The 12,874-nt window shown below is 39.2% G+C and overlaps 1 protein-coding gene across 1 annotated transcript in view; it reads left to right on the top strand.

The window, feature by feature from the left end:
- Positions 1-12,874, top strand: part of SLC24A4 (solute carrier family 24 (sodium/potassium/calcium exchanger), member 4) — a gene marked incomplete at its 5' end in the record, with an annotated part of 86,300 nt that overhangs the window by 58,903 nt on the left and 14,523 nt on the right. The window contains 7 exons of the mRNA XM_009076169.1: positions 1-54; positions 775-849; positions 1,868-1,893; positions 2,588-2,641; positions 3,703-3,845; positions 8,527-8,696; positions 10,209-10,353. The exon at positions 1-54 is cut by the window's left edge and continues 44 nt beyond it. Of these exons, the coding sequence (XP_009074417.1) occupies positions 1-54; positions 775-849; positions 1,868-1,893; positions 2,588-2,641; positions 3,703-3,845; positions 8,527-8,696; positions 10,209-10,353 (667 nt within the window). The remainder of the gene's footprint in view (positions 55-774; positions 850-1,867; positions 1,894-2,587; positions 2,642-3,702; positions 3,846-8,526; positions 8,697-10,208; positions 10,354-12,874) is intronic.

The raw sequence follows: 12,874 nt of genomic DNA, 5'->3' as shown, positions 1-12,874 counted from the left end.
GCAGTTTTCAACATCCTCTGCATTGTTGGTGTCTGTGGAATCTTTGCAGGACAGGTTAGTAAGATACTTACCTTTATGTAGTTCAATTGCTTTACAATTTAGGGATTTCCAGGAGCAAATATTTTAAAAAAGGAAAGGAATAATACTCAAAGATGAGTTGGCATTATGAAAAATGTCACATATTAGAAAGAATTTACAAATGCTTTAAAGATAGCAAAGGTTTCCAAAGAATTCAGCTGTGGTTTCAGTACTCTGAACGTGTAGCATACAGAGGAAACTGGTTCCTCTTCATGCAGTACTGTGTTCACTGTCAGCTGGTCAGTGGCACCTGCTGATTCTGCCTGGTACTGATGATGATCAAAGAGTCTAGGACACAAGCATGAGATTTGTTCCATCTACTCAGTAGATGGTTAAACTGTGTATCATATTCTTGCAGATAGTACATCTGATATATCTACAAATATAATGAAGAGAAAACCATTGATGTTGTGCAATATAATGAATTGTACTGTACAACTGAAATTATGACCAAATCAAATATAATTAGTAAGAAATGTATTTCATTAATGGAAGTTTCTATATAATTTTGATTGATGGTGATTGTTATAGATCCATTTTCTGTCAGACTGATAGGTGTTCCTGTTAGCATAAAACTATGATTGGTTCCAGAATTATTGCTAATGCTGCTCACACACCTAAGTTATTGCAAGATAAAGGCCTCTATTTTTTGTTTCTTTGAATATTTTTGTTGGCTGAAGGTGTGATATTTTTCAGGTGGTTTGTCTCACCCGGTGGGCTGTGTTCCGGGATTCTGTATACTACACAATATCTGTGATCATTCTTATTGTTGTAAGTAGTTCTCTTATCAAATAATGGGTTTCATTGCTTGAATTTTTGAAGGACCAGCCTGCTAACCATTGATATACACTGGCAAATAATAATTTTCCTAGCTAGTTCTAGTGACAGCTGGAAGTGAGGGCTTAGCTCCATGATAGGGTCCAAATGGGAACAGTTCATACAGCCCCACGGAACATGTGTCTGTTGTGTCCATCAGTGTCCATTCATTTTGTACCTATGGTTTGTAAAGTCCTGCAGGCTACTGTTACACAGTGCAGTTAGCACTCTCTGCTGACTTAGGAGTCTGCTTGTTGTGGAGATTAAAAATTTTGAGCTGCACTTCTATTTGAAGTATGGAAGGTGATTGTTTCTTGCTGCTACACAGTAATTTTCTTTCACAGAGTCTGGCTAAGTTTTTCTAAGTAGAGCACAGGTGAGATTCTACTTTGTTCATCAAGAGCAGTGTAGTAGTTCCTGAATGTACACATTTAATGTGTTCAGTGGCAAGGCAGGGAAGAATCCACTTAATTTGTATTGTGTAATAAATAAGGATTACTAGCTGCCTGTTCAGTTACAGGAGTGACATAGGGTGTAGTAAAATGTTTACAACCACTTGGCCCAAGAGCTAGAAGTAAAATATCTGCCTTTTCTGCTAGAATTAGTCTAGGTGTTCAAAGGACTCAGTTAAGTCTTTTCAGAATAAGTGACTTTGCCATTTACACAGCACAATGTGCATGTCTGTTACATACTTCTGTGATTCTGTGGTCTGTCTTTCACATGCTTGCACCACTTTACTAAATAGTGTTTATAGCAGTCCCTGACAGCAATCCCAGCCTTGTGAACAAGGTTTGTGCTTTGTGAGTGGCACAATCCACACAGTGCAGGTTCTGGTTAGAAAGGGTCAAAACTCGAGGAGGTCTGGGTTGATATGGCTGCTATTTGCTAAACAAATTTGACTGTTTTTCAAGATAGATCAGAGAACTGGTCAATTTATGTGTTTCCTTTTTTTTTTTTTTTTGCCTTCTTCTAGTTCATATATGATGAGAAAATAGAATGGTAAGTTGTGTAAATGTTCCATACAGTCCTGTATCTGCCATGAGGCTGATCAGTACATAGAGTTGCAGTGTAATTGACTTTCATTCCTACATGCTGAGAGTATGAGCCAGATTTGACAGCTAGGAAATCCTATGTATTTTCTTTGGTTTAATTTTTATGATGATTAGGGTAAACTAAAAGAAAATTAAGAACCTGGAAACAGTTAAGAAGTACATAGGCTATATGTAAGACCTGAAGATTCACATGTGCAGAGAGGGTAACCAAAGTTCTTCTGCTCTGGTTCTGACTGTTACCATTTTGGGGGGTGCTAGGTGTTCCAAAGAACAGCCCACGGTGGATCCTAGTGGAAGATCATAAGCATCTTCTAAAAGAAAGCTCTTACAGTGCCTGGCCTGTGCTTCAGCACTGAAATGACAAAAGGCCTTCATATTATGATCCTCAAAGTGTAGCTGTGGTTTCAGTTTGCATAGCACATTTTTGAAATATATGCATTGCATTTTATTTGCATGTTTATTGAAACTTGAGAGTCTGCTTCCCCCCTCATTCTGCTGAGACACCATCTAATCTTAATGATGTGAATCCTGTGCACACAAATGTGACTCGTACCAGATGTTTAAGGCATATTCCTGCATAAAACTTGTAGAGCACACAGCTGTTTGAATGCCCTTCTAACACTTCTTTTTGTCTCTTCGAGGTGGGAAAGCCTTGTACTCATCATTATGTATTCATTCTACATACTTATCATGAAGTAAGTGCTTCTCCTTGGTATGCCCTTTAGGTCTTCCCTGACCATCATTCTTTTGGACTGGTTTTGTCCTTGGCCCTCCTGCCTGAGGACAATACAGCCAGTCATGTTTCTGTGTAAGATCCCTTGTTTTTTTGTGCTTAGTCAGTTTTGTTCTAGATTTGTGCTCAGTCAAAAGCAAATACTTTCACTCATGCTTTTCATAGTGGCCCAGAGGTAAAGTAGCTTTCAGAAAAAGTTGAGAGAAAATGTAATTTATGCCAAGTTATATGTAAAGTCCACCAGGTGCTCTGGATTGTAAGCACACACCATTTCAGCTATTACACGTATTTTGCACTCCCTGGAGAACAAGGTCAAGGAACACTAGACAGACTGCTAAGCATGTATTTATCTTCAGACCATCTCATACCAGGTTGTACACTGACATCCTTCTTCTGTTGTGTCACTGCCTCTGACAGGAGAGTCAGAGGTCTGACTGTTACTGCAAGTGTCTGAGAGTCCACCCTTCTATTGCAAGTTGCTTAGACTTACCCCTTGGTGCCTTCGCTCACAAATGACCCTGTTGGAATTCCTTTTTCTCCTACATCAAGTCGTAGCAAGAGTTCATTGACAGCCCACTTAGATCCCACCCTAGTGCTAAAATGGATGTGTTCTGTCTTTAGAAAGGTATGGTCAGCAGTTCCAGAGATGCTCAAGAACCTCCCATAGGGAACACAGTACTGAGAGAAACAGTGAGGTGAATTGCGAGCTGATGCAGGAGGAAAGAAGCTGCTGTATAGTGAATGTCCTGGCTCCAAAATCCACAGCTCCAGTGTTTTGCCTTCATTGAATCTGCTCTAGTGCCTTTTTGCAGTTTGCTGTATCTCATGAGAGATAGGTGCAGTCCTTGCTTTCCTATCAGCTTGCCACTGAATTGGATAGTCCTTTCTCTTGACTTCCTATTAGCTGTCAGAGAACATGCATCTAGGCTTTACTGCTTGCCTGCATAAGTTCTCAGATGCTTAAAAGTTTGCCAAGGAAATGCAAAAATCCAAGCTTTTCAGACCTTTCCTTTGCACTTTCAGGTACAACATGAAGATGCAAAATTTCTTCACCCTTAAAAGCAAGAATGTTGGAAATGGTGACACAGTCAACAATGAGCTGGAAGATGGTAATAAATATTATGCCTCTAGTTGTGATGACCCATCCATTCCATTACTATGGAAAGGTAAGGCTGAGCAGACAGGACTTGGAAAAAGAGTAGTTCATGGGATATCCTTTTTATTTCTTTAATGTGGGTCAATAAAGTGTTACTATTCAATCATAAGCAGGGTTAACTTGAAAATTCAGCAATCAGACTGCCAGGTTAAAAAAAAAAACAAAACAAGTTTTTTTATATTCTGAAAACAAGCTGCTTTGCACACTGGCAATTTTCCTCCTTTTTTATCTCCTGTTCAGTGATGAGCTACAACATTGTGAAAGAAATTTACTTTTTTTGCCAAGAAGAAGGTAATTTTCACTTCAAAAATTAGTTTGGAACTAGAAGCTGAGACTTGGGTGTTGAAGGAAAGGACATGGTCAGACCAGTGGGCAAGAGGATTTTGTGTTGAGTTCAGGTCCTCAAAAGACTGTCTTTCACAGGCCTAAATAGCTCTGTATACTTCACCAGGCACATATATAAAATTGAAAAATGCAGGTTCTTTGCTATCTGTGTCTTTGTCATAAAGGGAAGAAGATATCTAGCTTCTGGTACTGAATGTAAGCAAGTCTGGTGTTATCTTTGTCCTATTCCTCTTCTCTTCCATTCCCTCTTAGCTCTGTAGAGCAAAATTCATTCCTACTTTCAAAGCACAAACCATATAATTTAGTGGACACTTGGGCTAGTCTTAACCAGTGAGGTCTCCTTGCTTTGTTCTTTGCAAACATCTCCCATTCTAGGAGGATGAGCTCATCAGCAGTGTAGGCAGCATTGGAAAAGTCCTTGTGTAATAATAAATAGTAGCAAACAGGAATTTAGAGCACACTCAGAGAAACACACTGTTTTCTGTTTTGAGTGTTTAGGCTGGGATTTCTTCAAGGCAGGTTCAGTCACTTGCTACCGATTTATGCAGTGGCAGCACATTGCTACTCTGTCTTCAGATATGGTGCTTAGACAATACTGATTTAAAATTACTTCTCATAGGACATTGTAGCATAATTAAATGAAGATGTCTTTGAAATACTTTGATCTCATTATAAAGCTTTGTGAACACTGACTGTGCTATATGAAGTCTGTCACTTGGATGTGGAGGTACATATATGGAAGGTCCAGAGGATACCTCGTAGGGCAGTTATTGCTTATGTATTCAAGTGGGCACATGGGAAAACAGATGACAGAACACAGATATTAGTGGGTTTTACTTGACATTTTTTGGGTTCTGATGTCATCTCCCTTCAGGCTCTCCTCTCTAGCCCTTGTGGTAAAAAGGTGATAGCACAGAGTGCTTGCCTGTCCTCCAATTTCCTTTTCAGGAAATGTGAAGATTATTGAATACTTGTGAAGACCATGCAGTAAAGAAGCAGGAAAGCTAATAAAAACTTGGGCTCATGAGAATGGTGTCTCCACTAGCAACTGTCCACAACAGATTTCTATTTTCCCCTCAAAGATGCACTGAGACTGCAGTTTCAGTCAGATTCCCTTTGCCTTCTCAAGCACCCATTAGACAAATACATGCTGCATTGGAGGAGCCATTGTTCAAAGTGAGAGTGTAGATGCTGTTACAGGAAAACATGCCTGAGATGAGAGAGGACGGGAAGAAGAGGTGAAGGGAGTGAGCAGTGGGAGAGGAGGATGGCAGCATTAGCCTGGCTGCTTTGTAGACGGATGCTTTGTGCATCAAGAAGCTGTTCTAAAAAAACAACACAAGGTGCCTGTTGCTTCTCTCTCCTCTTGAGTCAAAATATGCTGTGACCTATCAGTGACTCCCTGTTAGCTGACACTTGGCTAGCTTTACAAGCTGAGCTCCACCTTCCCCAGCAGTAGCTTTCAGAAAGGAGCACTGCTAGTAGGGACAGAACTAGAGCTGACCTCTGCCTCACCTTCAGCCAGTGGTTAGCAGCTTTCAGGATCCACCAAAAAATCTTCCTTGGTTTCACCAAAGTGTAAGTCTAGCCTTAATCTGATTTTTCACAGGTGGAAAGTCTGATTCCTTCCCATAAAGGAACTGTTGCTTTGGATGAGGAACATGTTTTCTACCAAGGATAGTTAGTCTGTTGCTGAGGGTGCAGGTAAAAGGTGGATTCATACGCTGGAAAGCTCTTTTATGCTTGGAAGTTTTATTACTATCAATAGCTTCTCATGGTACAATATGAAAGCTTCCATCACTCAAGTTTCAGAGAGAAAAAGGAGAGCTTTTCACTGTAAGAAAAAAATCCATTTCAAGGGGCAGTTCTGCACACACAGGTAATGGCAAAATAGTTGTACTTTGTGAATACAGCTCCAATTTTCAAAGTGCAAATATGTACTGCCCTTAGCTTTTATTATGTTGACCCAAATTTCCACCAGGTGGCATGGTTCGATTCCTGCCTGAAACCAGAAACTCTTGGAAAAAAAGTGGTTTTCTGAGGGCCTGATCAGAACTAAATTCATCAAGAAGCTGATTTTGACAGGGTTGTTGGTGGTGACCCTTTGTGGTGAGCAGAATGTTTAGGTAGTTGTTGAAAAGAAAAGCTGTTCTCAGTAGATATTTTTTCTAAGGTTTATCAGAAAGGAGAAGCACAAAAGGCTTTTCTGTCTTACATATTTTAAAACAACTTTTACTTAGATTCTGTGCTATATGGGGCTAAGGTATGTATATTTATGGGCATGGGGAGTCAGACTGAAAAGCTATAATGAAAGTAAGAACAATGTGCTGCAGTAAGTCAAAATAGCTGCAGTAAGTTATATTTACTTATTTATTGTGAGGTATTCTACATCAATGCTGAGGTTTTTTCATGGTATTTCATCAAAGCTGAGTGTGTTTGCTCACAGTCCTTCTTAGTGCTGCAAGAAACAGTTTCAGAGTAACTTCAGTGCTTCCATGTTTTTCATGGCACTGTAAGATGAAGCATTTTGGAGACTTCTCTGGAGAAACTCACTTGAGAGTAGTTAATCTGATAAGACTGTTAATACCTGGTCTTTTTGCCTTACCAGGATTGCTGTCAAATATCTCTCTTTCTTTGTCTAACTGAAGCAAATGTTAAACTGGTTGGATCCTCTTCTGTGAGGATTGGTCCCTAGGAAGCTTGTCTGGCTGTATATTCCTTCATAGGGAAGCTGCTGCACTCTGTGAGTCATTGGAATAGATGTGCTCCTTATTTTCATTATCAGCTGCAATACTCAGTGAGGTTTATTTGGTTTAGAGGTTGTAGTAGGGGGAGAATATTTGCTCCTTTATGTTTAGCAACTGCAAAATTACTACTAGTTCTATTCTCCATTAGAGATATTAAGCTGCAAGACAAGACTACAGAGTGGATTCTTTGAGTAGGGCACATTTCTTTGTGAAACCAAAGACCTCTTTATGACACTTCAGGTGACCCCAGTGTACTCAATGGAAACTCATTTTAGTGAAACAAAGCAAGACACTCAAATGCTGAAGGGTAAAAGCTACAGATGGGTGTTGGTGATTTACAGGCTTGCTGGGTTTTTCTTGTTGAATCACAATGGAGTTATATCGGATATATTTCTTAAACTTCAAATATGTTAGCAGATGCTTGAGACAGCAAAGCCTTTATTGCATGATGTGATTCAGGTGCATGCATGGATCCAGTCTTCTTTCTGAAACTCAAAAATATTTCAACACTGTAACAATGCAGAAGAATAACAATATAGAGTTCTCTGTGTTTAGAATAGGTCCATTTTAATTCCATTGTTCGAGTTGAATGTTTTCTTAGATTTCCTTTGCTTCCTGACTGGAACCATGCACTAATACTTATCTTTCACTTCTACCTCCTAAATTCTCTTCCTCTTCTTAATGTAAGTAACAATGCAAAAGGGGAGGGGGAGGGAGAGGGGGAAGCCAAGCTAAGCAAAGCAGAAAACAAGCAGCAATGAGGTTTTTTTATGTACATAGTATTACATGTAAAATTAATATTTATTACAGTCATATGCATATTTCCTGCCCTGCTTTCTAACACCATATGGGTATGTCTCCTGTCTGCTGAGCCTTGCTCTGCTTGCTATGTGTGGTCTGTAGCATTTGTGCAATATTGGTTTATTTTTGAGCTCTTATAGTCCTTGCCTGTACTTGCATTGATTCCCAATATAATTTTGTCTCTCTGTTCTTAACATGGTAGAACAAAACTCTTGACCTTGGTACAGGTTCCTTTATATTAACAAAGGCTTACTTATAGCATATGTTTGTTCTTGACAACTATTGTTTTTCATTGTTTAGAATCTTGTCATGTTAGAGATGTTGGTAATATTCTGTGAAGATAAAGTGAAGATTTCCTGAAGGAGTGAGCACAACATTAGGGATATCTGGATGTGCAGCATCTTGATCCAATGGGATAGCTTTAGAGGTTTCAGGAGCGCTGTCTGCACTGCCACAGTGCAAATGCTTTTAGAGAAGGTGTACAAAACCATAGTGGCACATAAGCAAAGAAAACCAATGCTGCAGCATGAATGGCTGGGTAAAAACTGCTCCCACTCACCTGAGGATGGCTTGGTGGCTACCTTAGTAAAGTGAGATCCCTTGCCAGCATGTGGTCTATACAAAGAGCACAGCTGATGAGGAGGTTCACTGGGCTGCAGAAATATTCCAGAAAAGTCACTCATAAATTCAAGCATTCAGATGAATATTACCCCCAGCCAAGCCTGAGAAGGATGACTGTGTGTGATGGGAAGCACAGTAAGATCAATTACAGCTAACTCTGTTTATTGTGATCATTAGTGAAGGGGATACAGCAGTATGGCAAGAACAGCGTGGTGATGGTGGATGAGATCATCTGCTCCAGCCCCCCCAAGTACAGGTTTCCTGAGGCTGGGCTACGGATTATGATTACAAATAAGTTTGGACCACGCACCAGAATGCGGATGGCGAGCCGACTCATCATTAATGAGGTAGGTTCATCAAGAAAACAGTAAATGACCATAGGGTGGAGGGGTTACCAAAGAGCTGTGCTCAGAGTGCTTCTGGAATTTAGACCTATGTCTTTCTCTAGCAGCTATGTCACAGCAGATTGGCAATTGATTCCCAGTTGATGATGCTGCCTGTTTTAATGGGAGGGCTGTCAAAAATAGGGACTTCCTTATCTCCCTGACAGACAATGTTTATTTCACTGTGTATGTGTGTATACCTGCATTTTATATGCAGAAGAAGAGTTGGTGTTGATCATTACAGAAGTGGTCAGGCTAAGAAAGGACAGTGAACATGAGTAAGTTCATGTGTCTACCCAATATTGTGAATACCTCAGTGAAAGAAAGCACCACTAATATATTTGTAATAAAAATCTAATCTAACGGTAAAACAGTTGGTGGTATTACAGTCAAGAGTAGAAGATCAGACAAGTCACATAGCAAGAGCTGACTGTAATTTTTGAAGGCAATTCATCAATCAGAAAAAAGTTCTTGATGGCTGTGTGGGCAGAAAGCTCCTACTTGCTCTTTCAACATCTGCAAAAAACATTCTCTAAACTAGAGCATTTTGGATCTATGGTCTTATGTGTTCTCCCATATTCACAAGGTTTGCAAAGTATTTAGGTATGAGTTTACTCTATTTTTCCTTATATTATGTTAATACTGCTTTTGGAATTTTTTTTGCATGTTTTGCAGTTACTTTATTTTTCAAGGCATTTCAGAGCACTTTTTTAGGATTTTACAACAATTTGTCATGAAAAGAGAACACTTTCCAACCCTGCATTATCTCTTCTAGTGATCCAAGAATATTTCTTTTCTTAAATCAAAGTAGGAACTTACTCTTACATCTCACATTCTCCAGTTATTTATTAGGTGTATACATACTGATGTTTAAAACCTCTCCCTGTAATTGTTGTACTGTGTGTTTGAGCCATATCAGTTTTATACATATTTGTAGGGCCAGTTCTGAGCTTCATGGAGCTATGTACAAGGACAAGGGCAACAAGGATTAATCCTGCTTTTGAAATTAAAAGTAGGATGTTTACATTTACCTCAATGAACAGAGATGAGAAGGAGGGAGAAGAGTTGGATCTGAGGAGAGTTCCTGAATTATGAGTCATTCATAAGTCAACTCTAATAGCACAGAGATGTCTTGAGTGTTACCACTCGATTATGGTGCTATTGCTGGTTTGAGTGTGAACTGATGAGTGAGAAGTGCTTTAGAATAAACATGTTCATTAGAATGTGGTGTAGAAGAACAGATATTATGACTTCTGTCATGGCTTGAAAGACTCTTGACAGTAATTTTGAGGTGGATGGTCAACACTGCCTGAAGAAGACAGGTAGGCCACAGACAGGTTTGTTGCTGACTGGAAAGAAAGCTTTGTGCAGAAACTTCGTGGCTCATGTGACTGAGGCTGGACAGACAGCAAAACTCAGATTTCACAAAGTAAATATTTTCCAAACTATAGTGGTTTTGTCTTTGACACTGTGCAGCGTCAGCGGCTAATCCAATCTGGCACTGGCTCAAACAAAGCACTTCAGAACAGGAGACAAGAGAATATTGAAAATGGAAACATCCCTGTGGTGAACCAAGAGGAGGAAAATGAACAGGACATTCTATCTCCATTTTCATTGCCAGGTAAGTCTTACTTTCCAGGTGTTCATAGTAATGAAACGGGATAGTTTAAGTGTCAAACACTGCGTTGTGAGAAATGGCAACATGCATGGGGAGAAAGAAGAGAAGGGATTGATTTGACTGTCTGAAGGCTGGGTTTGCTGCCAGTAATGCTGGACTGGAGGCTACATGGCTAAAAGATCTTAGGCAAGTGTTTTCCATCATGGACACTAACAGTAGAAGTGCTGCTTTGTCAGAGGCAAAGGGAAAGCAGGTAAAGCACTGCTAGTAATTTTGAAGTCAGCAGTTAATAATGGCCTGCTGGAAATTGCTAGGCCAGAGGCATCTAGGTGTATATAATAAATACACCTGATAATAAATAATTTATTTGTATAATAAGTTAATTTACTGCCTGTAGGGGAAGCTTCTTGGATGAAGAGGAAGAAAAATTTAGGGGGTGAAAAAGTGTTTAAAATTCTTAGAATAGCAGCATGTAATAGTATTCACCTTTTGAAATGCTTTTGAAATTCTTTGGTGTGAAGGGCTGTATATAACCAATCTTCTTATGCTGGTGCCCTTAGCACATTGCAGCTTCACTCTTGCCCACATGCTTTGGAGCTTAGACAGCAGAGATTAGATCACCCCTCACAGACTTGTAGTCAATAGTCATCTGTCACACTGCTATTGTTTAACAGAAATATTGCTTGGCATAAATGAATATCACATGCAGTGAAAAAAAAGGAAGATTTTGCCATGTTGTATATGATTCTAGTTTCTTAGAGATCCCATTGCTTCAGCTGCTGTTGCTTTAGAGGAGATATTTGTGATTGAACGAACATTGAAGCATCCTATGAGAACACTAGATGATACTGAATGTTTTCATGTGTTGCTGTGCTCCCACAGGAGCTTCTTGCAGTCAGCAGTTATCAACTTTTATCAGGAGTGAAGAGTGGAAACAAACTCATTCACTGAAGATAGGCCCATTACAGGATAACTCAGAGAATGAAAAACTATTGTATGGTAAAATAAGAGTATACAAGTCAGCAAGATGCTTGTGCATGTGAACACATTGTGAATAACAACAGTAATAATAATAACAAACTCTAATGAACAACTTCTAAAGAGAAAAAAATGTAATAGAATCACAGAACCATTAAAGTAAGAACAAACCTCTAAGATTATTGAGTCCAACCATCAACCCAAGACTGCCAAGTCCATGTCCGTAAGCACCACATCTACATGTTTTTGGATACTTCCAGAGACATCGATTCCACCACAGTCTGTTCCAAACCTTGACCACTTCTGCATGTGCTGACAAAGAAGATTTTTAAACTGAGATATTTTTAACAAGTTTTTGGATACAAGTTTTGATTAGGGTAGTGCAATCATGCATTTCTTCTTACATTCCACACAGCTTCTTTCTGAATAAAAAAAAGGTTTCAGAGTAGAGTTTCCTAAGTGTGTGACATTCACAATAGACAAAATGCTTTGAACTAAGGAGGTAGTTCTTAGTTATGTCATTGGTCTTCTTTAAATGCAGTTTTTCTACATTTCTGAGAAAGTCTTGAAAGATAAGGGAAGTGTAACAGGCCAAAGTGGAGCCACTGGTGATACAGTTCATACTGAATGGAGCAGAAGTTCAGCATGAAGTCAAAAGAGTTGCGTAAAAATAGTAAAGTGATTGTTTAAAATCCTCATCATTACCTTCAGGTTTGATCACTCCTGTTATCTGGAGATGATTATCTGTTGGTTGGATTCTCATTGCTCAACTCAAATATTCTGAGTAAGAACGTGAGGAGCCAGCATCATGTTTTGTTGTTGTTTAAGTCCTGTGGCACAATCAGTAGCCCAAAAACCCCTGACATTTAACTGGCTTTAGGGGCAAGGTAGTTTGCAGACAGTTTCCCAGAATCCCTTCTGGTTTTCTTTGATATATTTTCAGGCCAGGAATAAGGCACATACATTTTTTAAAGATCAGAAGTTCATGTATTCTCTCAGTACTATAAAGAGTTTTATGAAGAATAGGCTTTCACTTTTCAGTAGGACTTTCCTGTTCAACTGCTGCAGTGTCCTAAGTAGAAAATTCATGCTAGTACTTTAAGAGCTGCAACTGAAATGGCTAAGAATTGGCCCAACCCCTTTTTTTTTCTGCTGTTTTTTAGTCACCTTTTTTAGCCTAGTTTGGGATTTGACTTTCTTCCTCCAAATTGCATGTTCTAGATCTTTTTGCAAGAACAAGTTGGGTTGTTTTTCTGAAACAGAAGTAAAAGTAGGTGAAGTTTAATGTATTATATCATCTCTGAGTGATTCCCAGTAATTATTTGCCATCTTCAGGTTTTGCATTTCATTCTTTTATATCCTCTGTCAACAGCAATGCTCAGCAATAAATGTAGGGCTTTTAGCATGTAGAAATAGAGAATATAATTGTTCCATGAAAACAGTTTCAAACTGTTTTAGTCTAGATCCTCTTTCTCAAACATCCAGATTCACCCCTAGACTGTGGTTCAAGCCCATCTTGAAACAGGAGACAATGCATAGATTGTAT

Source organism: Acanthisitta chloris, unplaced genomic scaffold (genome assembly GCF_000695815.1).
Source record: "Acanthisitta chloris isolate BGI_N310 unplaced genomic scaffold, ASM69581v1 scaffold8206, whole genome shotgun sequence".
NCBI lineage: Eukaryota > Metazoa > Chordata > Aves > Passeriformes > Acanthisittidae > Acanthisitta > Acanthisitta chloris.
This window is presented reverse-complemented; position numbering and strand designations above follow the sequence as displayed.